This window comes from Oncorhynchus mykiss, chromosome 7 (genome assembly GCF_057628025.1).
Source record: "Oncorhynchus mykiss isolate SJ-2025 chromosome 7, ASM5762802v1, whole genome shotgun sequence".
In the NCBI taxonomy this organism is placed as follows: domain Eukaryota; kingdom Metazoa; phylum Chordata; class Actinopteri; order Salmoniformes; family Salmonidae; genus Oncorhynchus; species Oncorhynchus mykiss.
This window is the reverse complement of record NC_143028.1, coordinates 82,558,539-82,585,364: the sequence shown is the minus strand read 5'-3', so window position 1 is coordinate 82,585,364 and position 26,826 is coordinate 82,558,539. Positions and strand designations below refer to the sequence as shown.

The 26,826-nt window shown below is 48.1% G+C and overlaps 1 protein-coding gene across 2 annotated transcripts in view; it reads left to right on the top strand.

Annotated features, from left to right (window-relative positions):
* flnba (filamin B a) overlaps positions 1-24,869 on the top strand; it is a 97,856-nt gene extending 72,987 nt beyond the window's left edge. Inside the window, exons 30-46 of one of the 2 annotated variants that reach the window (XM_036984305.2) lie at positions 277-360; positions 2,795-2,897; positions 4,914-5,054; positions 6,350-6,478; positions 6,656-6,829; positions 7,955-8,110; positions 9,219-9,422; positions 10,269-10,421; positions 11,927-12,049; positions 14,406-14,672; positions 14,800-14,937; positions 15,616-15,731; positions 17,123-17,255; positions 19,074-19,250; positions 22,413-22,631; positions 22,759-22,962; positions 23,439-24,869. In XM_036984305.2, the coding sequence (XP_036840200.2) occupies positions 277-360; positions 2,795-2,897; positions 4,914-5,054; positions 6,350-6,478; positions 6,656-6,829; positions 7,955-8,110; positions 9,219-9,422; positions 10,269-10,421; positions 11,927-12,049; positions 14,406-14,672; positions 14,800-14,937; positions 15,616-15,731; positions 17,123-17,255; positions 19,074-19,250; positions 22,413-22,631; positions 22,759-22,962; positions 23,439-23,626 (2,709 nt within the window). In that variant the 3' untranslated portion in view covers positions 23,627-24,869. Of the gene's footprint in view, positions 1-276; positions 361-2,794; positions 2,898-4,913; positions 5,055-6,349; positions 6,479-6,655; positions 6,830-7,954; positions 8,204-9,218; positions 9,423-10,268; positions 10,422-11,926; positions 12,050-14,405; positions 14,673-14,799; positions 14,938-15,615; positions 15,732-17,122; positions 17,256-19,073; positions 19,251-22,412; positions 22,632-22,758; positions 22,963-23,438 lie in introns of those variants that run through there. The other variant, XR_016497466.1, reaches the window with a different exon arrangement.
* Positions 24,870-26,826: the final 1,957 nt, after the last annotated feature.

Here is a 26,826-nt window from a genome sequence, read left to right as displayed (position 1 = left end):
GCTGCCGGGGGGGATGCAGGGTCGTGTAATGATGCTGCCGGGGGGGATGCAGGGTAGTGTAAGGATGCTGCCGGGGGGGATGCAGGGTCGTGGAAGGATGCTGCCGGGGGGGATGCAGGGTCGTGGAATGATGCTCTAATATGTTATGAAAATGCATCCCTGTATCTTTGTCTGATCCTGTGCAGACATTTTGGATCCTGTTTCAGTTGTGATGGTGATCTAAAGATCATGTCTTTTTTAGATTGTGTGAAACCTGACATGGTTGTGATTCCCCAGGCGACTGATGAGGATCCAATGATGCAGCAACAGTCAGCCAATCAGCAGTCAGCTGCTCCTGGAGCCGCCGGATTCCAGCCCTGGGTACAGAGTAGAGAAACGCCTCTATCCATCTCCCTTCCTTCCTTCCTTCCTTCCTTCCTTCCTTCCAGCCCTGGGTACAGAGTAGAGAAACAACTCTATCCATCTCCCTTCCTTCCTTCCTTCCTTCCTTCCTTCCTTCCTTCCAGCCCTGGGTACAGAGTAGAGAAACAACTCTATCCATCTCCCTTCCTTCCTTCCTTCCTTCCTTCCAGTCCTGGGTACAGAGTAGAGAAACAACTCTATCCCCCTTCCTTCCTTCCTTCCTTCCTTCCAGTCCTGGGTACAGAGTAGAGAAACAACTCTATCCCCCTTCCTTCCTTCCTTCCAGCCCTGGGAACAGAGTAGAGAAACACCTCTATCCATCCTTCTGTCACACCCAGCCTGAACTGCACCTCAAGGAGATTCCTCCATGCCTCCCTCGGACCCTCCCTCCCTCCATGCCTCCCTCTGACCCTCCCTCCATGCCTCCCTTCCTCCCTCTGGCTGTCCCTGCGCCTCTGAATTATCTCTGATCCCTGACACTGAATGATCACCCTCTCTCACCATGTCCTTCTCTCCCTCCATGCCTCCCTCCCTCTGACCCTCCCTCTCTCATGGTGTCCTTCTCTCCCTCCCCAACTTCATAAATGTCACTGAATGACTCCATATTCTCTCTCATCATATTAATAGGAAATTGCTGTTCATGTGTAATGGCTGATGACTGTTTCTTTGGGCTAATATTCTACCGCTCTCTGATCGTACACTGGAGAAACGGGTGTCCCATTTGCGTTATCTTGTCTCCATCCTGCCCTCGTTGTCAGTCAGCGCCCCCCAACCGTGGCACCATGCCAGACCCATTACAGTGGAAACACGGGACGCCTCTCTCCTGTTCCTACCACAATAGGAATGTGTGGGATCACACATATTCCTTGACTACTAAGGTTCAGTATTTTGGAACCAAGCCATTTTTAGTTGGTGTTCTTCCGAGAACACAAACACTCATCTTTCATCGTGTATAGGCAGGTCAGTCACCAGACGGAACCGTGCCCTAGGCCCGTCCATCAGGACGGCCACCAGACGGAACCGTGCCCTAGGCCCGTCGATCAGGACGGCCACCAGACGGAACCGTGCCCTAGGCCCGTCCATCAGGACGGCCACCAGACGGAACCGTGCCCTAGGCCCGTCCATCAGGACGGCCACCAGACGGAACCGTGCCCTAGGCCCGTCCATCAGGACGGCCACCAGACGGAACCGTGCCCTAGGCCCGTCCATCAGGACGGCCACCAGACGGAACCGTGCCCTAGGCCCGTCCATCAGGACGGCCACCAGACGGAACCGTGCCCTAGGCCCGTCCATCAGGACGGCCACCAGACGGAACCGTGCCCTAGGCCCGTCCATCAGGACGGCCACCAGACGGAACCGTGCCCTAGGCCCGTCCATCAGGACGGCCACCAGACGGAACCGTGCCCTAGGCCCGTCCATCAGGACGGCCACCAGACGGAACCGTGCCCTAGGCCCGTCCATCAGGACGGCCACCAGACGGAACCGTGCCCTAGGCCCGTCCATCAGGACGGCCACCAGACGGAACCGTGCCCTAGGCCCGTCCATCAGGACGGCCACCAGACGGAACCGTGCCCTAGGCCCGTCCATCAGGACGGCCACCAGACGGAACCGTGCCCTAGGCCCGTCCATCAGGACGGCCACCAGACGGAACCGTGCCCTAGGCCCGTCCATCAGGACGGCCACCAGACGGAACCGTGCCCTAGGCCCGTCCATCAGGACGGCCACCAGACGGAACCGTGCCCTAGGCCCGTCCATCAGGACGGCCACCAGACGGAACCGTGCCCTAGGCCCGTCCATCAGGACGGCCACCAGACGGAACCGTGCCCTAGGCCCGTCCATCAGGACGGCCACCAGACGGAACCGTGCCCTAGGCCCGTCTATCGAGCGTATATCAAAAGCTGTATCTGGCAATGTCTAGCGTCAAAATGCATCTTCTCTCCTCTACTCATCCTCTTCTCGTCCCTGCTCATCTACTATATATTACCACGGTTACAGGTATTTGGGTTTCTCTTCCTCGCTCTTCCCAGGAGTTCTGAGAGCTTCTGCTTTTCCAGGTATCTGTTATCTCTCTCTCCATCCCTCCTTCCTTTACTCCATGCACCCCTGTACTCCTGCAAGAGGCACCAAACGGAACCAGTCTGCCCTGATTGCTTGTATCTGAATCCCTGCCTGCCTACCTGATTTTCTCTTACCTCGGCTGTTACTACAGGACGACTCAGGCAGAATGAGATTGTAGATGGTAGAAATACAGTGGAGATAGTCACTCCTCCTGTTTTGACAGATCTCCTACCAAAGACATATCGGTCACGTTTTTAATGATCATCACCCTCCCCATCCCTTTTTCTTCTCACCTTTTGTCTCCACCCCCCCCTTGTTTCCCTCTCCCCTCCAGGTCACAGATGGGTCCTATAACCCAGCCAACCGTATGAACGGAACAGGTTTCCGGCCCTTCGACATGGTCATTCCTTTCGCCTTCCGCAAGGGAGAGATCACAGGTGAGATTCTGAACAATAACTATGTAACTTCCTGTTGAGGGAGAGATCACAGGTGAGATTCTGAACAATAACTATGTAACTTCCTGTTGAGGGAGAGATCACAGGTGAGATACTGAACAATAACTATGTAACTTCCTGTTGAGGGAGAGATCACAGGTGAGATACTGAACAATAACTATGTAACTTCCTGTTGAGGGAGAGATCACAGGTGAGATACTGAACAATAACTATGTAACTTCCTGTTGAGGGAGAGATCACAGGTGAGATGCTGAACAATAACTATGTAACTTCCTGTTGAGGGAGAGATCACAGGTGAGATGCTGAACAATAACTATGTAACTTCCTGTTGAGGGAGAGTTAAGAGGTGAGACACTGACCACTGCAGTAACAGATCAAGGGCCATATCATAGGTGAGTCATTGACAGGCATATCTGTCCTGTAAGATAGGATGGAGAGGAGGCCTGTCTCCTCATTAACCTCTCTGGGATATTCGGGACGGTAGCGTCCCACCTCAACAGCCAGTGAAAGTGCAGAGCGCCAAATTCAAAACAAATCTTAAAATTCCTCAAGAAATCAAGTATTTTACACCATTTTAAAGACAAACTTATTGTAAATCCAGCCACGGTGTCCGATTTCAAATAGGCTTTACGCCGAAAGCACCACAAACGATTGTTTGGTCAGAGCCAAGTCATAGAAACACAGCTATTTTTCCAGCCAAAGAGAGGACTCACAAAAAGCAGGAATAGAGAATTAATCACTAACCTTTGATCTTCATCAGATGACACTCATAGGACTTCATGTTACACAACACATGTATGTTTTGTTTGATAAATTTCATATTTATATAAAAAAAATCTGAGTTTACATTGGCAAGTTCAGTAGTTCCAAAAACATGCAGTGATTTTGCAGAGAGCCACATGAATTCACAGAAATACTCATAATAAATGTTGATGAAAATACAACTATTATACATGGAACTTTAGATACACTTCTCCTTAATGCAACCGCTGTGTCAGATTTCAAAAAAGCAAACCATGCAATAATCTGAGTACAGCCTTTAGACAACAAAACAGCCCAAAAAATATCTGCCATGTTGTGGAGTCAACAGAAGTCAGAAATGGCATTATAAATATTCACTTACCTATGATCTTCATCAGAATGCACTCCCAGGAATCCCAGTTCCACAATAAATGTTTGCTTTGTTCGATAAAGTCCCTCATTTGTCATACCTCCTTGATGTTTGTGCGTTTTTAATACACAATCCAAAATCACGATGCGCCGGCGAGTCCATGCGAAAGTTCAGAAAGTTATATTACAGTTCGTAGAAACATGTCAAACAAAGTATCGAATCAATCTTTAGGATGTTTTTATCATAAATCTTCAATAATGTTCCAACCGGACAATTCCTTTGTCTGTATGAGAGCAATGGAACGCGAGCGCTCGTCACGAGCTCTTGGCACTCTGTCAGACACCTGGCTCAAACATCCCGTATGAGCCCCCACTTCACAGTAGAAGCATCAAACAAGGTTCTAAAGACTGACATCTAGTGGAAGCCTTAGTGCAATATGACCAATATCCCACTTACTATCTTCAGTAGGGCGTGAGTTGAAAAACTACAAACCTCAGATTTACCACTTCCTGGTTGGATTTTCTCAGGTTTTCGCCTGCCATATGAGTTCTGTTATACTCAGACATCATTCAAACAGTTTTAAAACCTGCAGAGTGTTTTCTATCCGCATATACTAATAATATGCATATTCTAGTTTTTATGGCTGAGTAGCAGGTAGTTTACTCTGGACACCTTATTCATCCAAGCTACTCATTACTGCCCCCCCAGTCTCAAAGAAGTTAACTAAACACATAGGAATGAGAAGCTTCTTGGCACACCGTGACCTGTCGATTGGTAGGGCAGTGTGGAGTGAGCTGTCGATTTGTAGGGCAGTGTGGGGTGAGCTGTCGATTGGTAGGGCAGTGTAACTCTTCTCTTAGTAGCCTACGTTCTCTCTCTCTCTCTAGGTGAGGTCCACATGCCGTCGGGGAAGACTGCTCAGCCGGAGATCATGGACAACAAGGACGGGACAGTCACAGTGAAGTTTGCCCCCACTGAGGCCGGTCTACACGAGATGCACATCAAGTACAACGGAACGCACATTCCAGGTCAGCACACACCACACGCACGGACACGCAACGTGCACGCGCACACCACGTGCACTTTCAGGTGTTTACTTGTTTGTTTTGCTGGTAGAATAGCAGGCTGTGGAACAAAGGCAAATATCTCCAATGCAGGAACACAGATCTCACACAAACCACACAGGGCACAGAGGAGTGATGAATATCCTGTCAGGATTCCTGTGTGTTGACGTCATGAACAGGACATACCAGGGAGAGGCGGAGGGGGAGAGGCGGAGGGGGGGAGAGGCGGAGGGAGGGAGGGGGGAGAGGCGGAGGGAGGGAGGGGGAGAGGCGGAGGGAGGGAGCGGGAGAGGCGGAGGGGGAGAGGCAGAGGGAGGGGGGTGGGGGGAGAGGCGGAGGGAGGGAGGGGGAGAGGCGGAGGGAGGGAGCGGGAGAGGCGGAGGGGGAGAGGCAGAGGGAGGGGGGTGGGGAGAGAGGCAGAGGGAGGGGGGTGGGGAGAATCGCTCAGTTGAAAAGATCCTCCTTTCTGCGAGATTCTGTTTTAAGCTCAGACCTGTTGAGATGATGCTTGATAGTTGGTGATGAAAGACCTCTCCTGGTGATATCAGGAGAATGTGTCGATCCCTCCCTGGGACCCTTGGAGGGCTACTGTGGGGGTACGGTGTGAGGAATGGAGGGTTAGTGTGGGGGTACGGTGTGAGGAATGGAGGGTTAGTGTGGGGGTACGGTGTGAGGAATGGAGGGTTAGTGTGGGGGTACGGTGTGAGGAATGGAGGGTTAGTGTGGGGGTACGGTGTGAGGAATGGAGGGTTAGTGTGGGGGCTACGGTGTGAGGAATGGAGGATTAGTGTGGGGGCTACGGTGTGGGGGCACGGTGTGAGGAATGGAGGGCTACTGTGGGGGTACGGTGTGAGGAATGGAGGGTTAGTGTGGGGGTACGGTGTGAGGAATGGAGGGTTAGTGTGGGGGCTACGGTGTGAGGAATGGAGGGTTAGTGTGGGGGCTACGGTGTGAGGAATGGAGGGTTAGTGTGGGGGCTACGGTGTGGGGAATGGAGGGTTAGTGTGGGGGTACGGGGGGGGGGGGGGGGGGGGGGGGTGATCGACACCTGATCTCTGCTGTCCAACCTGGATGGATATTTGTTGTAATACAGACGAGAGCTCTGAATCAGCGTACCATGAGTTCTGATGCTCAGACACAGTACTCATAGACAACCACCACGTGTTATAGGACCAGGAGTTCTGTCTGATCAAGGACAACTCCTAGCCCTACATAGTGTTTATCGTCTCAGGTTGATGACGTTGTCGTTGTCTCTTCAGAGTCTCCTCTGCAGTTCTATGTGAACAACGCCAACAGTGCCAATGTGACTGCCTCCGGTCCCGGTCTGGTCTACGGCGTCGCCAACAAGACAGCCATGTTCACCATCTACACAGAGGGCGCTGCCGAGGGTACGTACAGAGGAGACATGGTTTGCTCTGAGGGGGAATTGAAATGCGTAGGATAGCAGAGACTTTCATGGTTTACTGTAAATGATGACTAGACTGGTAGATGGCTGTCTGGAACATCCTTATGAAGTGTTAGAGGAACCATCTGATCCCCGTTGACTGTTTCTGACTGGTCTCCAGGAGGTTTGGACTTGGCCATCGAGGGTCCTTCCAAGGCAGATATCACCTGTGTGGATAATAAAGATGGTACGTGCACAGTGACCTACCTACCTGTTCTCCCTGGAGACTACCATATCCTGGTCAGATACAACGACAAGCACATCGCTGGCAGCCCCTTCAACGCTAGGATCACTGGTAAGAGACACACACACACAACGCTAGGATCACAGATAACACACTGTCTGTCTCTCTCTGTCTCTCTCTGTCTCTCTCTGTCTCTCTCTGTCTCTCTCTGTCTCTCTCTGTCTCTCTCTGTCTCTCTCTGTCTCTCTCTGTCTCTCTCTGTCTCTCTCTGTCTCTCTCTGTCTCTCTCTGTCTCTCTGTCTCTCTGTCTCTCTGTCTCTCTGTCTCTCTGTCTCTCTGTCTCTCTGTCTCTCTGTCTCTCTGTCTCTCTGTCTCTCTGTCTCTCTGTCTCTCTGTCTCTCTGTCTCTCTGTCTCTCTGTCTCTCTGTCTCTCTGTCTCTCTGTCTCTCTGTCTCTCTGTGTCTCTCTGTGTCTCTCTGTGTCTCTCTGTGTCTCTCTGTGTCTCTCTGTGTCTCTCTGTGTCTCTCTGTGTCTCTCTGTGTCTCTCTGTGTCTCTCTGTGTCTCTCTGTGTCTCTCTGTCTCTCTCTGTCTCTGTCTCTGTCTGTCTCTGTCTCTCTCTGTCTCTGTCTCTGTCTGTCTCTGTCTCTCTCTGTCTCTGTCTGTCTCTGTCTCTGTCTCTGTCTCTGTCTCTCTCTGTCTCTGTCTCTGTCTCTCTCTGTCTCTGTCTCTGTCTCTGTCTCTCTCTGTCTCTCTCTACAACATACCAGTGCCCTGCAATGAAAAGACTAACAGTACACTCACACTCTCTGAGAAAAGCACATGGTCAGTGGTTCAGCTTGTGGTATGCCGCGGTACTGCACGTTGGTGTGCATGACGTCATAGTATTACACTCAGTCATCGTTGCCGTTAATGCTTGTTTGACCACCAGAGGGCGTCTTTGAGTAGTTGTTTAAAAGACTAGGAGCTGTAGGTTTGACAGTCCTGTTTCTCTGCTGTTTTGAGCAGGACTTATTGGCATACCGGACTCTCACAGTGTTGTGCTTATAGTGCACTTTCACTCCATTCTCTGATTTTCTACCAATGACACCAGATCGTTATTTATATTAACTTTTTAACGTTCTGCCAGTAAATGTAATCAATAAAACACCTATCCCTGACCTGAGAAGTGTTTCTCTAAGTCTCTCATCCTGAATGGTCAATGTGACTCACTAACCCCTGTCTGTGTCTCTTTGCAGAGGAGAAACGTTGTTCCCAGTTGAAGTTGGGTTCTGCAGCTGACTTCTCCCTGGACATTACAGAAACGGACCTGTCTCTACTTACCGCCAGCATCAAAGCCCCCTCTGGCCGCGACGAACCCTGTCTGCTCAAGAGACAGCCCAACAACCACATCGGTAAGACTTGACCCTGACCCAACAACCCCGTCGGTAAGACTTGACCCTGACCCAACAACCACATCGGTAAGACCTGACCCAACAACCACATCGGTAAGACTTGACCCTGACCCAACAACCACGTCGGTAAGACCTGACCCAACAACCCCGTCGGTAAGACTTGACCCTGACCCAACAACCCTGTCGGTAAGACTTGACCCTGACCCAGCAACCACGTCGGTAAGACCTGACCCAACAACCACGTCGGTAAGACCTGACCCAACAACCACGTCGGTAAGACCTGACCCAACAACCATCCATCTTGTGAAGTATGTCTACTCCCCCTGTGACAGGGCTGTGTGTCCTGGGAATCAGCTTTAACCGGTACAGTCTAGATTATTATTCTTCAGCGGTAAACAAATGTGTGGAATAACTGTTGGCCGGCCGCGACGTGACGGTAGCGCTCCCTATACTTTCAATGCATTTTTACACCGAAGGTGGGTGAACTGTTGGTCTGTTTACCCACTGACTCAACTGACTGAAGGGCTGGGAGTTTTCTTGAGGAATTACATTTGTTTGGGAGTATCGAGACAGGTGATGTATGTGATGGTATACACCATGTATGAGTAGGGTCACTTACAGCTGACTGCACTGGATTTATGTCTGACCTATAATTAATTAATCTATGTCTAGATTAAAATAGTTTAGCAGGGCCTCTAACTCTCTCTCCCTGCCCTCTCTCCCATCTACCCATCCTCCCCTTTTCTCTGTATCTCTCTCCCTGCCCCTCTTTCTGTCCCATCTACCCTTCTTCCCCTTTTCTCTCTCTCCCTGCCCCTCTTTCTGTCCCATCTACCCTTCTTCCCCTTTTCTCTCTCTCCCTGCCCCTCTTTCTGTCCCATCTACCCTTCCTCCCCCTTTTCTCTCTCTCCCTGCCCCTCTTTCTGTCCCATCTACCCTTCTTCCCCTTTTCTCTCTCTCCCTGCCCCTCTTTCTGTCCCATCTACCCTTCCTCCCCTTTTCTCTCTCTCTCTCTCCCCTCCCCTTTGTCTCATCTATTCTTCCTCCCTTTTCTCTCTCCCTTTGTCCCATCTATTCTTCCCCCCCTTTTCTCTCTCTCTCTCCCCAGGTATTTCCTTCATCCCGAGGGAGGTTGGGGAGCACGTGGTGAGCATCAAGAAGAATGGCTGCCATGTTCCCAACAGCCCCATCACAATCATGGTTGTGCAATCTGAGATCGGCGACGCCTCCAAGGTCAAGGTGTACGGGCAGGGGCTGGTCGAGGGACACACCTTCGACATGTCTGACTTTGTGGTCGACACACGAGAAGCAGGTGAGTGTCTTGAATAGTACCCTATAACTGGTTGTAGGTATTACAACGGCCCAGGGTCACCCTGCCAAACTCTGTTACTACTACCCCCCCCCCTCCACCTAAAATAATTAGTCTCCTATTGGCATGGTTGCTTTAAGAGGCCATGGGGGTTGATTTTGGAATTAGTGTCACTAATTAGTCTCACGTTCTTACGGGCCTGGTTCATGGGTCTCTGGGCCTGGGTAGAATAGTAGGGCCTCCAATCAGACTGGGTATGGAACAGGCCTACAGATATACAGGAAGAGAATGAACCATAATGGGGTTATTTAACCTTCAACACTGCATTAGGGCAAACCCAAAACTATTCTTTCTGGAAACCAGAGATGTGATTGTGTTATTAAGTTTAGTGTTCGTTGGCTGTATAATGTGAATGCGATATTGTGGCTTTTACGTCTGGATTTGTCAGTCCATCTCCAGCGTCATGGTTGGCTAGAAAGCATCTTTTGATTTGGTCAAATGGTCCCAATGGTTTCCTAAACGGACTGCTGAATGCTTCTAAAGAAAATGTTTTTCAACCTTTTATTTAACTAAAGTCTGAACAAATTCTTATTTACAATGACGGCCAAACCCGGACGATGCTGAGCCATTTGTACACCGTGCTATGGGACTCCCAATCACGGCCGGTTGTGATACGGCCCGGAATCGAACCATGGTCTAAGGCACAGCATCACAACCGCTGCGCCACTTGGCAACACATTGCTCAGTCTCACTCCCAGAACTGTCTGTCTGACTGGTATTGTTGTAGGCTACAGGGGTCTGATCCTGTCTATCCAGGGTCTGACTGTTGTCTACTCTGTTGTCACCCAGGTTACGGTGGTCTGGCCCTATCTGTTGAGGGGCCCAGTAAGGTGGACATCCAGACCCAGGACGTGGAGGATGGGACATGTGTCGTCTCCTACTGCCCGTCAGAACCAGGCTCCTACATCGTCTCCGTACGCTTCGCTGACCAACACGTGCCAGGTGAGTCTACGTACAGCTCTGTTATTGTACCAGACGCTCCTTTATACCAAAATGATCAGGGTTAACGAGGTAACTTTGGGGTGTAACTCGGGATAACTGGTCATAGGAATGTGGCTCACCTTTTAGCTAGGTACATTTCTGACAATGAATCCTTTAGCACCAACCTGCTCTGCAGCAGGCTAACTCAATGGGGGGGGGCATACTATTTACCACCACAAACTGATGCTGGCCCTAAGACGGCACTCAACCAGCTGTATACGACCATAAAGCAAACAGGAAAATGCTCATCCAGAGGCGGCGCCCCTAGTGGCCATTGATTTTAATGCAGGGAAACTGATCCGTTTCACCTCATTTCTACCAGCGTGTTAAATGTGCAACCAGAGGGAGAACAAACTCTATACCACCTTTACTCCACACACAGAGACGCATACAAAGCTCACCCTCCATTTGGCAAATCTGACCGTAACTCGATCCTCCTGATTTCCGCTTACAAGCAAAAACTCAAACGGGAAGTACCAGTGACCCTACTTAATACAGAAGTGGTCCAATGAAGTGAATGCTAATCTACAGGACTGTTTCCCCTAGCACAGACTGGGGTATGTTCTGGAATAATCCAATGGAATTAAGCAGTTAACGACATCAGTCATCGGCTTCTTTAAGTACGTTGACAAAATCGTCCCCACAGTTGACCGTACGTACATAACCCAAATCAGAAGCCATGGATTACAGGCAACATCCGCACTGAGCTAAAGAGCTGCCGCGTTCAAGGAGCGGCACTCTAATCTGGATGTTTATATGACATCCCACTACGACGTCCGAGCCGCCAAACAGGCAAAGCAGGACTGAGATTGAATCCTACTACGCCGGCTCTGACATCCTGCCACATCGATCACGGATTACAAAGGGTAACCCAGCCGCGAGCTGCCCAGTGACACGAGCCTACCAGATGAGCTAAATGCCTTCAATTCTCATCAATCTACACACAATTCCCCATAATGACAAAGCAAAAAGAGGTTTTTAGAATTGTTTTCTAATTTTATTAAAAATAAATATAATTTACATAAGTATTCAGACCCTTTACTCGGTACTTTGTTGAAGCACCTTTGGCAGCGAATACGGCTTTGAGTCTTCTTGGGTACGACGCTACAAGCTTGGCACACCTGTATTTCTAGAATGCCCTTCGAACCAATTAAAACCAAGTATTCAACAACTCGGTGGTATTAGAGTTAAATATAACTCCACTAGATTACTGCCTGGTCTCCATCCTGGTACTTCTAAAAGCCTGTTTTCTACCACAGCCTTCTGAATTTGTGACAACTTCCTCCTTTAGAAAACCCTGAGTAGATGTAACGTCCTTCGTATCTAAGATACCCCTCTGGTGTTGCAGCAGAGCTTGTAGTTGTGAATCGTCAGTCATCTCATTTTTTAAAATGGTATAATGTTCATTTGATTCATTTCTTCTAAAATGAAGTGATAGTGACCCTTGACCCTGTTCGTCGCCACAGGCAGCCCGTTCACGGTGAAGGTGACAGGTGAGGGCCGTATCAGAGAGAGCGTCACCAGGAGACAGAAGGCTGCTTCCATCGCCACTGTCGGTAGTGTCTGTGACCTCAACCTCAAGATACCAGGTAAGAACACCTATAGAATGTATTATCAACCTGTGTATTTATTTATATATTATATATATTACCAGCCTGTTTATTATAATAGGCCTTTAATTTGATTCATTCAATGACCGGCAAGATACATTTTATATTAAACCATTTCAGTGACATTTGGTCCACCAAAGTGATTAATTTCTTATGTTCGGAGCAGTTTGCTAGTCGCCCAGGCCCTCTATACGGGGTCTCTATACCTTCGCCCCTCTGTACGTTCGCCCAGGCCCTCTATACGGGGTCTCTATACCTTCGCCCCTCTGTACGTTCGCCCAGGCCCTCCATACGGGGTCTCTATACCTTCGCCCCTCTGTACCTTCGCCCAGGCCCTCTATACGGGGTCTCTATACCTTCGCCCCTCTGTACGTTCGCCCAGGCCCTCCATACGGGGTCTCTATACCTTCGCCCCTCTGTACCTTCGCCCAGGCCCTCTATACGGGGTCTCTATACCTTCGCCCCTCTGTACGTTCGCCCAGCCCCCCTCTACACGTTCGCCCTGCCCCTCTATACCTTCGCCCCTCGATTGACTCTGGGAAGAGTGTTCAATTCAGGTATGAATGAGTACAGATGTGTGCCGAAAGTACGTTTCTGAAATGGGGCGTTCTATCTGGGGGGCCATAGACTGGAATTTGACAGCCATATATTGATGTTGAGACGAGTATTCTTCTTTGTGTAATTTTAAAGGTTTAAATTAACCTAATTTGCCAAGCTGATTTAAGGTTACTGTGTATGTTGACGACAAAGCTTGTTGGCTGTTCAGCCTCATGCCGAGGTAGCCAAGGACTTTGGACAAAGTTTGTCTGCTATAACTGAAACCACATGGACAGAAATATTAGGCTATGGCTACAAGTACACACATTACGTCTAATCTCCCCATAGTACCGTAGAAAGAAACGTCTCTTTCGAGTTTATTCATGAAACACACAGACCTCTGGGAAAAACGTTTCTTGTTCAGAAGACGTGTCACTTGGCAGCCAAGTTAGAACAGCTCATCGAGTGCCTGCCAGCTCCCTCTGTTCCCTCTCTAATTGTGGCTCTGAGGCCACACGCCCATCCATGTTTGTATAGGCCATGCAGATGGAGGGTTGGCCAACGCTGTACAATGAGTATTGGACTGTAGAGGATTTACTGTTGGCTATCCTAAGGAAGTAGGATGGGCTAGATGTTCCCTATATCGTGGAGGCCCGTTCACTGGAGCGGTGTGCTGATGTCATACTCTGGGTGTGGACTGAACCAACAGTGTTATTTTTAAGGGGTGGGGGGTTTCACTGGGTTCCCTGTACTACTGATGTCCCTATTCTACATGGGTTCTGAGGTTTCTTTATCCTACTTTGCTATTTCATCTACTTTTGTATTTCCTGTTTTCCTGTTGCCATTTCCTGTACCTGGGCCTCTCTCTTTCCAGCCCTGATTTCTCTATCCCTCTCTGTTTCTCCCTGTCTCTGTTTCTCCCTGTCTCTGTTTCTCCCTGTCTCTGTTTCTCCCTGTCTCTGTTTCTCCCTGTCTCTGTTTCTCCCTGTCTCTGTTTCTCCCTGTCTCTGTTTCTCCCTGTCTCTGTTTCTCCCTGTCTCTGTTTCTCCCTGTCTCTGTTTCTCCCTGTCTCTGTTTCTCCCTGTCTCTGTTTCTCCCTGTCTCTGTTTCTCCCTGTCTCTGTTTCTCCCTGTCTCTGTTTCTCCCTGTCTCTGTTTCTCCCTGTCTCTGTTTCTCTTCTATAGTGACGTGGTTCCTTCTGGCTCTATCCCAGGAAATCCTCTATGGTGTATCTCCTATATGTCGCTCCCACTGCTCTGTGTGGCTGGGGAGCCGTGGAGGGTCCCATGGGTCCCCTAGAGGCAGGGTGGTGTCCAGGCTGTCTGGTCTGGTACTGGGCAGGGCCCCGGGCATGTGGAGGACCTCTGGTGTTACCCTGGTTCTAGGCAGGGACTCTACTGCTACTACTTTGGTACGGTGCAGGGCGGTGGGCATGTGGAGTGCTGCTACCCCCCTGGCGAGGCCCACAGGGCTGGAGGGTGCGTTGATAGCACTGGGCTTTCGGATGGCGAGGTTGGCAGCATGAATGCACTCAATCACAGCATGTCACAAGTGTGTGTGTGTGTGCTCGTGCCTTCACATGCACCAAGAGTCTTTAAGATTATTCCGTTGTATGTAAAGATGCATGTTTTGGTTTCTTTTATGTTCTGCTTTTAAAAGTTAAATATCAACATTACCTGGCTTTCTGGAGGGAGGAGAGGGACTGAGAAACTGGGAGACTCTCCTGCTCTTTCTGCTGTGGACTAACACCTCCCTTCTCTGCCCCTCTCCTCTTGTCCTCCTCTACCTCTCCTGTCAGAGATCGACATCCATGACGTGTCAGCCCAGGTAACCAGTCCCTCTGGCGCCACAGAGAAGGCAGACATGGAGGCGGTGGGGCCCAGCACCTACTGCGTACGCTTCGTTCCCCATGAGATGGGAATTCACACGGTGGATGTGAAATACAGGGACCAGCACATTCCAGGGAGCCCCTTCCAGTTCACTGTGGGGCCCCTGGGAGAGGGAGGGGCTGGGAAGGTCAGGGCCGGTGGACCAGGCCTGGAGAAGGCCGAGTGTGGAGTACCAGGTAGAGGCATCTGTTGATATATCTCCATCTGTCTCCCAGATCCCTCTATATACCTTCATCACATCTCTCTCCATATGGGGGAAAATGTTACTCTATAATATTTATACGGGTCTCCTCCTCCTCCAAGCTGAGTTCAGTATCTGGACACGGGAGGCTGGTGCCGGTGGTCTGTCCGTCGCTGTAGAGGGGCCCAGCAGAGCTGAGATCTCCTTTGAAGACAGGAAGGATGGATCCTGTGAGGTGTCCTACGTAGCTCAGGAGCCTGGTAGGGGACACAGCACCTGGTCACTTGTGTCAACTATCTGTCCAACGTATAGTTTAAAATGTTCCAATCTGTTTTTGTATGCTCAATGTTTTACTGTATATTTAGGTCATGTTTCACTGCGTGTCTGAAGGTTGAATTGGTCAAGGTATCGGTGTGCCTGGCTGTGAACCTGTGCTTGCGTTTTAAATAGTAAGCATTTTGGATATGTGAATAGATACTGATTTTATAGTATGTGAATTTAAAATTGAGAATGCTTTAAATGCCAGGATGTTATACTCGTTTCAGCTTTTCATGTAGTAGAATTCACTGCACGCTATTGAGGAAGAGAATCGTCTATAGAGACCCACGTGTGTCTGACAACATGCGCCGAATACAAATCTGTTCAGTCTCCTGACAACTGTCTTGGTGTGTTTGGACCATGTTAGTTTGTTGGTGATGTGGACACAGAGGAACTTGAAACTCTCGACCTGCTCCACTGCAGCCCCGTCGATGAGAATGGGGGCGTGGCTCGGTCCTCCTTTTCCTGTAGTCCACAATCATCTCCTTTGTCTTGATCACGTTGAGGGAGAGGTTGTTGTTGTCCTGGCACCACACGGCCAGGTCTCTGACCTCTCTCTGATTACAGACTGCCATGGTACAGTACCAGAATGATTTGTCAACATACATCTTTCTCCACAGGTGACTACGAGGTGTCAGTGAAGTTCAACGAGGAGCACATCCCAGACAGCCCGTACCTTGTGCCTGTCGTGGCGCCTACGGACGACGCCCGCCGTCTCACTGTTGCTAGTCTTCAGGTGAGACACAAGGAAACACCCCCACACCTGCACCATGTCCGCAGCTATTTAGTTAAGCGTTTAACACGGATTCATTAGTGAGATCCACAACACATCTATCCCCTTTCAACATTACCACACGTCCCTTGTACAAATCTCTTTATCTAGCATTGGAACTAGAACTGTTACATCAACTTAAAATAGATGAAATAGAGATTATAATGGTAGTGGTCAGCCCGTCGGCTGTAATATCTTCAATCAGATTGGATAACGGCTTTTAAAAAGGGGAATGAATCATTACTGTATGTTCCTAAATGCATCATAGCTACGCTGTGTTCCAGATCTATCAGGGAGTATCTTTCTGGCTCTGCTAAGGTCTCAGCCGGGTGATGAAGACGTATGAAATAGGTTCACGTGACGACGATGGACTGGACCCGTTGACTCCAAATGATCAACAATAGCACTTAAACCGTTTTTTTTTTTTTTATATTGAACTTCCTGTTACAGCTACCAGGTGCTCTTTATACATACAAGGTTAAACGCATACATACCCCATGTACTCACACACAGCGTTAGAGTACACACACACACACACACACAAGATAAATCCAAAATTATTTTACACTTGATTTTGATAGACGACAGTTTGGCTTACTAGGTGGGGACTATTAGCTGCAGGATCTCTGTACCATCTATTGGGAACTATCCAAATGAAGTGTGAGCTTAATTATGTTGTGAAATAGCTGCGGGACATCCTTCAAACTGGTGTGGGACTCTGGTGTTTCTCTTGTGTTTCAGTTAAAGGCTTTTAACAGCATCAACATCATTCTGGCTCGCTGCTTGGTTGGCTAATGCAGAGAGAGGAAGCCCCCCCCCTCGGTCTGACCTGGTTTAGTCTTCTACAACCTTTCTAGTAACTAGATTTTAGTTCTATCCCCTGTAGTTCCCTGTCCTGCCCCTGATATCCCCTGACCCTATAGACCTGTCATGTCTATAGTAGCCTACCTAATTGGGCTCAGGTCTACCTCTCTAGGCATTAGCTGGTCCAAGCTGAGCGCAGGGCAAATACAAAGGTGGTATTCTTTGTTCTATATTGTTATGATGCAAGTCTCCCCACCCGAGAGGGTCAGCCTGAACAAGGTGATTTGTAGATTCTGTGCAGCAGGAGAACTCGGGCTGATTGTCTCCGACGTGGGGAGTACCTTGATTTTTTTTATAAAATGGTAACCACAGTGTTGTATACAATTATAATGGGCATGTATTCTTGGCTCTGAAGTGGCAATGCAAGCCACAGCCTTGGCTGACCAATCAGACCAGCGCTGATAATTGGTTCTCCATGGGACACTCCCTCTGACTGGGTGTGTAGAGCATTTGGGAGGGGCTTCACTAACCTGTTGATTGGCTGCCTCCAGGAGTCTGGCCTCAAGGTAAACCACCCAGCATCCTTTGCGGTACATCTGAACGGTGCCAAGGGAACCATCGATGCCAAGGCCCACTCACCCTCCGGAGCTCTGGAGGAATGTGCTGTGTCTCAGCTAGAGCAAGGTGAGGCTTCCCAAGGGGACGGTCTAAATGTGTTCCCCCCGGTGTCTGCCGAGGCGTTCCCCCCGGTGTCTGCCGAGGCGTTCCCCCCGGTGTCTCTACTCTGATGGCTCGTTTGAACTACTTCATCACTCTACACTCTACACCTCATGACTTTTCCACCCAGTTTAGGACATCGCTCGTTAGGTTGCGTGTACAGCTGTTGAGGTGCCCCCACGCCCTCGTTAGGTTGCGTGTACAGCTGTTGAGGTGCCCTCGTTAGGTTGCGTGTACAGCTGTTGAGGTGCCCTCGTTAGGTTGCGTGTACAGCTGTTGAGGTGCCCTCGTTAGGTTGCGTGTACAGCTGTTGAGGTGCCCCCACGCCCCGTTAGGTTGCGTGTACAGTTGTTGAGGTGCCCTCGTTAGGTTGCGTGTACAGCTGTTGAGGTGCCCCCACGCCCCGTTAGGTTGCGTGTACGGCTGTTGAGGTGCCCTCGTTAGGTTGCGTGTACGGCTGTTGAGGTGCCCCCACGCCCCGTTAGGTTGCGTGTACAGTTGTTGAGGTGCCCTCGTTAGGTTGCGTGTACAGCTGTTGAGGTGCCCCCACGCCCTCGTTAGGTTGAGGTGCCCCCACGCCCTCGTTAGGTTGAGGTGCCCCCACGCCCTCGTTAGGTTGAGGTGCCCCCACGCCCTCGTTAGGTTGAGGTGCCCCCACGCCCTCGTTAGGTTGAGGTGCCCCCACGCCCTCGTTAGGTTGAGGTGCCCCCACGCCCTCGTTAGGTTGAGGTGCCCCCACGCCCTCGTTAGGTTGAGGTGCCCCCACGCCCTCGTTAGGTTGAGGTGCCCCCACGCCCTCGTTAGGTTGAGGTGCCCCCACGCCCTCGTTAGGTTGAGGTGCCCCCACGCCCTCGTTAGGTTGAGGTGCCCCCACGCCCTCGTTAGGTTGAGGTGCCCCCACGCCCTCGTTAGGTTGAGGTGCCCCCACGCCCTCGTTAGGTTGAGGTGCCCCCACGCCCTCGTTAGGTTGAGGTGCCCCCACGCCCTCGTTAGGTTGAGGTGCCCCCACGCCCTCGTTAGGTTGAGGTGCCCCCACGCCCTCGTTAGGTTGAGGTGCCCCCACGCCCTCGTTAGGTTGAGGTGCCCCCACGCCCTCGTTAGGTTGAGGTGCCCCCACGCCCTCGTTAGGTTGAGGTGCCCCCACGCCCTCGTTAGGTTGAGGTGCCCCCACGCCCTCGTTAGGTTACACTGCCTTTAGGAAGTATTCACACCCCCCGACTTTGTCCACATTTTGTTACAGCCTGAATTTGAAATGAATTAAGTTGAGATTGTTGACACTGGCCTGCCCATAATGTCAAAGTGGAATTATGTTTTTAGAAATGTTTGCAAATTAATTACCAACGTGAAGTGTCTTAATTTAATAAGTAAATATTCAACTACTTTGTTATGGTAAACCTAAAGTTCAGGAGTAAAAATGTGCTTAACAATGTATGTATGGACTCACTCTGTGTGCAATAATAGTGTTTAACATGATTTCTGAATGACTACCTCATCTCTGTACCCCACAAATACAATTATCTGTACGGTCCCTCAGTCCAGCAGTGAATTTCAAACACAGATTCAACCACAAAGACCAGGGAGGTTTTCCATTGGCTCACAACGAAGGGCCCCTATTGGTAGATGGGTAACAATAATGAATAAAGCAGACATTGAATATCTCTTTGAGCCTTGGTGCAGTCAGTGATTCCAGTGTGTGGAGTAAGTCGAGGGGGAATAGTTTCTGAAGGCTCAGTAGCTGTATAACCCCTCTTGATTAAACCGTTTACCCGTTCCTTCTCCCTCCAGATAAGTATGCTATCAGGTTCATTCCGCGTGAGAACGGGCTCCACTCCATCGACGTGAAGTTCAATGGCAGCCACATCCCCGGGAGCCCCTTCCAGGTGCGGGTGGGGGAGCCAGGTCAGAGTGGAGACGCAGGGCTGGTCACTGCACACGGAGCTGGACTGGAGAGGGGGACCACAGGTGACCTTGTTACCACGTTACTCTAACCTTTAACACAGCCTTTCTTCCTTCTCCGAAGCAATGGGACTGCTGCTGTTGGTGGTAGTAACCGAAAGGTTGCTGGATCGAATCTCCGAGCTGACAATGTAACAATGTGTCTTTCTCCCCCTGAACCGGGCAGTTAACCCACTGGTCCCCGGTAGGCTGTTAATTGAAAATAAGAATTTGTTCTTAACTGACTTGCCTAGTTAAATAAAGGTTACTGTTGCTGCTACTACAGTACTTTCTCTCAGGTTGAGCTTACCGGTCTTTCATATTGGACTCAACATCTGTACTAGACAAGATCTGACCAATTAGGGAAAACCCCCGTGCCCTAAGTATAACCTAAATGATAAGTGGTGTATATCCCCTATACCCCAGTTCAAACTGCCCCTAGTCCACCCCCTAGTTATACGTCCACCCCCTAGTTATACCACCCCCCCCTCTCTCTCGCCCCCCCTCTCTCTCTCGCCCCCCCCCCCCCCCCTCTCTCTCGCCCCTCCCATTCCTGGTTTGTTTTAATAGTCCGATCTGGATCAGGTTACCCAGTTTTATTTCTGTGTAGATCTGATCCTTTCACATGGTCAGTCAGGGGTTTCTAAGCCGTGTTTTTAATTGTCTACACACACACCACACACCACACACCACACACCACACACACACCACACACACACCACACACACACCACACACACACCACACACACCACACACACCACACACACACACCATCACATCCTGGATGAGTCACGTTACCAACAGCATTGTGTTGCTGTTTGGGTTGTTAACATCCTCTCTGTTTCCTGTTCCTGTATCTAGCCCAGTGAGGATGCAACCCAAATGGCACCCTAGTCCCTATTTTGTGCACTACTTTTGACCGGAGCCCGTGACATTGGAAAAAATATGAGTGATACATTCACTGAATCTGAGAGAGTCTGTTTTTTTTAAACCGCCATGATTCAAGGTTAAAGATATGTCTCAAACATATCAACCAACTCCATTTTAAAACTCCCATTTCTATAACAAGCATGAAACTAGGGAGTAGGAAAGGCCTGAGGTCTGGATGACAGATGTGGGACATGTCCCACACGGCACCCTGTTTCCTACTACGGTGTAGTGTACTATGTAGGGAATAGGGTGCCATTTGAAATGTTTTTTACGAGGGCTGTAGTGTTTTGAATGGTGGTGAAGAAGAACAGGCTTATGGAGGAAACATAAATCACGTCTTTATGGTGGCCTGATCTCCCAGAATTCAGTCTGCTTGCGCATACAGAGTCCTTATAGCGCACTACTTTTGACCAGGTAGTGCCTCTCATAGGGCTCTGGTCAGAAGTAGTGCACTGCGTAGAGAATAGGAAGCCATTTGGGAAGCAGGCCAGCTCTGTGCAGGTGAGACCTGGGTTCAAATACTGTTCTGAATCTTCTCAAATAATTTAAGCTGTTGACCTGCAGAATAAAAACAATAGAATAGTCACAAATGTGCAAACCTAGCTCCTCTGGAACGTCAAGCAAAGTATTTCAAATATGTCAAATTCTACTTAATTCAGGTCTGGTATATACTATCTGTATATTCTGCCCAGGCAGCGCGCTCTCTCGTGTGTGTGTGTGTGTACATTACTACTGTAGATCAGTGTCTGACAGAGTTATATATTTGATGTTTAGTGAGCAGACGGGTCAGAGACAGGTTTATCTGCTCTTCTGATCTCAGTACAGTACATATGTCTCTGTCACATGGCTGGTGAGGTTAAATCTAATTGTATTGGTCACATACACATGGTTAGCAGATGTTAATGTGAGTGTAGAGAAATGCTTCTGCTTCTATGTCCAATGCAGTACTATAAAATAAGTAATCTAACAATTTCACAACTACCTTATACACAAGTGTAAAGGAATGAATAAGAATATCTACCTATAAATATATGGATGAGCGATGGCCGAACGGCATAGGCAAGATGCAGTAGATGGTATAAAATACAGTATATACATATGAGATGAGTAATGTAGGATATGTAAACATATCAAGTGACATTGTTTAAAGTGGCTAGTGATACATTTATTACATAAATTTTTCCATTATTAAAGTGGCTAGATTTGAGTCAGTGTGTTGGCAGCAGCCACTCAATGTTAGTGGTGGCTGTTCAACAGTCTGATGGCCTTGAGATAGAAGCTGTTTTTCAGTCTCTCGGTCCCAGCTTTGATGCACCTGTACTGACCTCGCCTTCTGGATGATAGCGGGGTGAACAGGCAGTGGCTCGGGTGGTTGTTGTCGTGTTTGATTATCTTTTTGGTCTTCCTGTGACATTGGGGGCTGTAGGTGTCCTGGAGGGCAGGTAGTTTGCCCCCGGTGATGCGTTGTGCAGACCTCACTACCCTTTGGAGAGCCTTACGGTTGTGGGCGGAGCAGTTGCCGTACCAGGCGGTGATACAGCCCGACAGGATGCTCTCGATTGTGCATCTGTTAAAGTTTGATGGTCTTAGGTGACAAGCCGAATTTCTTCAGCCTCCTGAGCCTTGTTCACAACGCTGTCTGTGTGGGTGGACCATTTCAGTGTGTCCGTGATGTGTACGCCGAGGAACTTCAAACCTTCTCAACTACACTCAATCATTGGGGTGTGGATGAGTCTGTCACATGGCTGGTGAGGTTAAACCATTGGAGTGTGGATGTGGATGAGTCTGTCACATGGCTGGTGAGGTTAAACCATTGGAGTATGGGTGTGGATGAGTCTGTCACATGGCTGGTGAGGTTAAACCATTGGAGTATGGGTGTGGATGAGTCTGTCACATGGCTGGTGAGGTTAAACCATTGGAGTATGGGTGTGGATGAGTCTGTCACATGGCTGGTGAGGTTAAACCATTGGAGTATGGGTGTGGATGAGTCTGTCACATGGTTCAAGTAGTTCCAGATCCTAAAGGAAAGAATAATCACTGCAAATCTGGACATGGATCTACTGAACAGATGGCCTGGGACTTCTCTTAACATAAGACCACCTGAGTTCTGAAAATACCTGACGAACTTTAATTGTGGAGTGTAACGTCCCTTTAAATCCCTTGAACCTAACCAATACTCAAACCCCCTGCAGGCAGGATTCTGCTCCACCCCTGTCCAAAACCTACCTCAACCCTCTCTTCCTCTGTCTTGTCTCTAGGCCAGCAGTCAGAGTTCATCATCAACAACACCAAGGCGGGCCCCGGGGCCCTGGCGGTGACGATTGAGGGCCCCTCCAAGGTCAAGATGGACTGCCAGGAGTGTTCAGAGGGATACAAGGTCCAGTACACTCCCATGGCCCCTGGGAACTACCTGGTTTCCATCAAATACGGAGGACCCAACCACATCACTGGCAGCCCCTTCAAGGCCAAAGTCACAGGTAGGTCTGCAGGAGAACCCTATTCCCTATGGAGTGCACTACTTTTATACCAGGGTCATATGGAATAGGGTGCCTTTTCAGACCGAGTTATTGATTTGAATCAATCTCTTCCCCCCCCCCCTCTCAGGTCAGCGCCTGGTGAATGTGAGCAACGCCAGTGAGACGTCCTCCCTGATGGTGGAGTCAGTAACCAAATCATCCAGTACCAACTCCCACAGCGCCCTGCCTCGTTCTGCCTCTGACGCCAGTAAGGTGGCCACCCGTGGCCCAGGCCTCAGCAAGGCCTACATGGGTCAGAGAGCCAGCTTCTCCGTCGACTGCAGCAAGGCTGGTAAGGAGACATTTTATTACTTAGAGACGTTGGGTCCTTGAAGTTATTATTAATCCTATTATAATTATCATTAGAATTGTTATAATTATCATTTATTATTCCAGTATCATTATTATTGATTATCATTATTATAATGATTTATTATTTCTTATTATTATTCCAGTATCTATTATAATGTCTTATTATATTTGTGTTTGTTATTGTTAGTTAGTAGTAGTTAACATCAGTTTACTGGGAGCTAAGCTCAACCTGACAGAAACAAGATGTCAGACTTGTTTGGCTACTAGGTTTATGTTAGAATGTGGTTACTGTACTGGGTCTCTGTTAGTAATGTTGTCATATGTGATTTATCTGTAATGCTACGTGGTAGAGCATTCCAATGTTGCGTTGTACATCGCTTCCGGGTAGCGTATGCATTGGCTCCATCAAATCCATCAGTTCATCAACAAATAAATCCTGTTTCCTGTTTCCTGTAGGTAAGAACATGTTGCTGGTTGGAGTCCACGGCCCCCACATCCCCTGTGAGGAGGTATCGGTGAAACACATGGGTAACATGCAGTACAACGTCTCCTATATCCTCAAGGAGAAGGGCGACTACATCCTGGTTGTCAAGTGGGGCGAAGATCACGTCCCCGGCTCCCCCTTCCATGTCACTGTCCCCTAGAGACCTGGGGGAAGCTCCAAATGGCACCCTATTCCCTCTGTAGTGCACTACGTTGACCAGTACTGCATGAGGAATAGTGTACACTTTACTGTCCTCTATTCACCTCTATCCCATCTGTCTACCAGACGGTCCTCTATCCCATCTGTCTACCAGACGGTCCTCTATCCCATCTGTCTACCAGACGGTCCTCTATCCCATCTGTCTACCAGACGGTCCTCTATCCCATCTGTCTACCAGACGGTCCTCTATCCCATCTGTCTACCAGACGGTCCTCTATCCCATCTGTCTACCAGACGGTCCTCTATCCCATCTGTCTACCAGACGGTCCTCTATCCCATCTGTCTACCAGACGGTCCTCTATCCCATCTGTCTACCAGACGGTCCTCTATCCCATCTGTCTACCAGACTGCCCTCTATCCCATCTGTCTACCAGACTGCCCTCTATCCCATCTGTCTACCAGACTGCCCTCTATCCCATCTGTCTACCAGACTGCCATGGAGGGGAGGAGCCAGATATTTGTTTAAACACAAAACCCCTTAATACACCCTATAGTTATTATTATGAATGGAACAATTTGCACTCAACAATATTTCATAATATAGTTTAAAGTAAATGATTGTTATCAACTAAATATGTCAAATCAAGTTAACCGAGCCCTAATGATTAAGTCAAGACTTAAGTTTTAGTTTACTACTGATGGTTGTGGTGATTGTACAGCAACACTATAATGTTATCCTATGTTTTCAGCCTAAACGCCTGTGATTCAGCCATGCTGAATGCTGCACAAGAGCACTACTCAACCAATCCCTAATTGTTCTGTTTCTACAAACTACTGTTTTTTTTGTGTGTGTGGACTGGACTGCGACTGTCTTCATGTATGGTGGGTTAAAAATGCGCTCTGCAGAAGCTGGAATGTTCTAGGGTTTTGTACTGTCATATTCAGACATGTTCTTTATTTAGCTGTTGTTCCTAAGTCTTACGTATTAATAACTATGTCATGTAGGTCGATAGGAGAAGAGATGCAACTGAACTAAATGGTAGTCTACTCTCTTAACGTTGGACTTTGTCGTAATCTGATTTCTGTTCAGCTTTTGAATTAGCATTTTGACCTTTAATCTGTACGTCAACTCTTCTCTTACCAAAACAACAAACAATCCCGTCTCGAGGACTTTGCCAATCCCTGTCCTTATAACCTGTATCTTCAGCAATAACTTCTGAGAATAAATATGTATTTGTACTTTCTGATGCCTGTCGTATGTTTGTTTCATCGGTGCTTGTTTTGGGATGAAAGTTAAAATGACAAAAGGCTGGGGTTTTTTTTCTCAGTATTGGGTGGCATAATGTGAGAAAACATGCCCAGGAATTATGTACATTTCATTAAAATAATCTGGTTTACTGACACATCTCCTATTAGAGAGACAAGGGAAGTTCCAGAGTATTCTGAACATTGACAAGATGGTAATGAGTATTAAGATGTATAAAAACATGGTGATGTAGTTTATCATACAGCGCCTTCAGGAAGTATTCACATCCCTTTCTCCAGTTTGTTGTTGTAGCATGAATTTAAAATGGATTAAATTGATATCGTCACTGGCCTACACACACAATACATCTTTTAATTTTTTTACAAATTTAATACAACGTTAAAACCTGAAATGTGGTGTTTCAAGTATTCAACCTGTTATGGCAAACCTAAATAAATTAAGGTGTAAGAATGTGATTAACTAGTCACATAAATTGCATGGACTCAATCTGTAATAATACTCCTCAGCCAAATACATTTAAACTCAGCTTTTCACAAATCCTGACATTTAATCCTAGTAAAAAATTCCCTGTCTTAGGTCAGTTAGGATCACCACTTCATTTTAATGTGAAATGTGAGAATTATTTCAGCTTTTTCTTCAAATTCCTAGTGGGGTCAGAAGTTTACATGCACTCAATTAGTATTTTGTAGCACTTTCTTTTAAATTGTTGAACTTGGGTCAAATGTTATGGGAGGCCTTCCACAATCTTTGGGTTTCACAAGGTCTTTTGCTGCTGTTTCTGGGATTTGCACTTTTCGCACCGAAGTACTTTCATCTCTAGGAGACAGAACACATCTCCTCCCTGAGCGGTTTGACAGCTGCGTGGTTCCATGGTGTTTATACTTGCGTACTATTGTTTGTACAGATGAACGTGGTACCTTCACGCATTTGGAAATTGCTCCAAAGGATAAACCAGATTTGTGGAGGTCTACAATTATTTTTCTGAGGTCTTGGCTGATTTCTTTAGATTTTCCCATGATGTCAAGTAAAGAGGCACATAGTTTGAAGGTAGGCCTTGAAATACATCCACAGTATGTAAACTTCTGACCTACTAGAATTGTTATACAAGTTAAATAATCTGTCTAAACAATTGTTGGAAAAATTACTTGTGTCATGTGTAACAGTATAGCTTCTGTCCCTCTCCTCGCCCCTACCTCATTCAAGGGTTTTTCTTTATTGTGACTATTTTCTACATTGTAAAATAGTAAAGACATCAACACTATGAAATGACACATATGGAATCATGTAGTAACTAAAAAAAGTATGAAACAAATCAAAATATATTTTACATTTTAGATTCTTCAAAGTAGCCACCCTTTGCCTTGACAGCTTTGTAAACTCTTGGCATTCTCTCAACCAGCTTGATGAGGTAGTCACTTGGAAGGCTGCATTTCAATGAACTTGTGTGCCTTGTTGAATAGTGGACTATCTTTCCTTAATGCGATTGAGCCCCTGTTTTAGATTCTTAACGATTAATTACCAAACCCGTTCACAAGGTTGGTTCGTTTCCACAGAACTGGGTAAATCTGCTTTTAGTTTTAAATTGCTGGAACCAACTACAAAATACATTACAATTAGATGTTCTGGCGCCGCTCGGGCAATTCGAAATATTGATTGGGGTTCTTATTGAGGAATGTAATAGTTTTTCTTGAATATTTGTGTTGTGCTGTATTTGACTGATTTCATATTGTGTTTGATTTGAGTGTTTTATTAAATTATCACTTGGTGATAACTTGGCAAAAAATATTCAACATGTTTGCGCTCGGGAGCCCCTGAAAACGCAAATCGGTATGTGCTTACACTATGGGCTGACGCATTACAATCCACTCCGGCTTTACCACAATTGCCTAGGATTTTGAAAAATCCCCAGAAGCTGAACGGCAGCCCGTAGACTG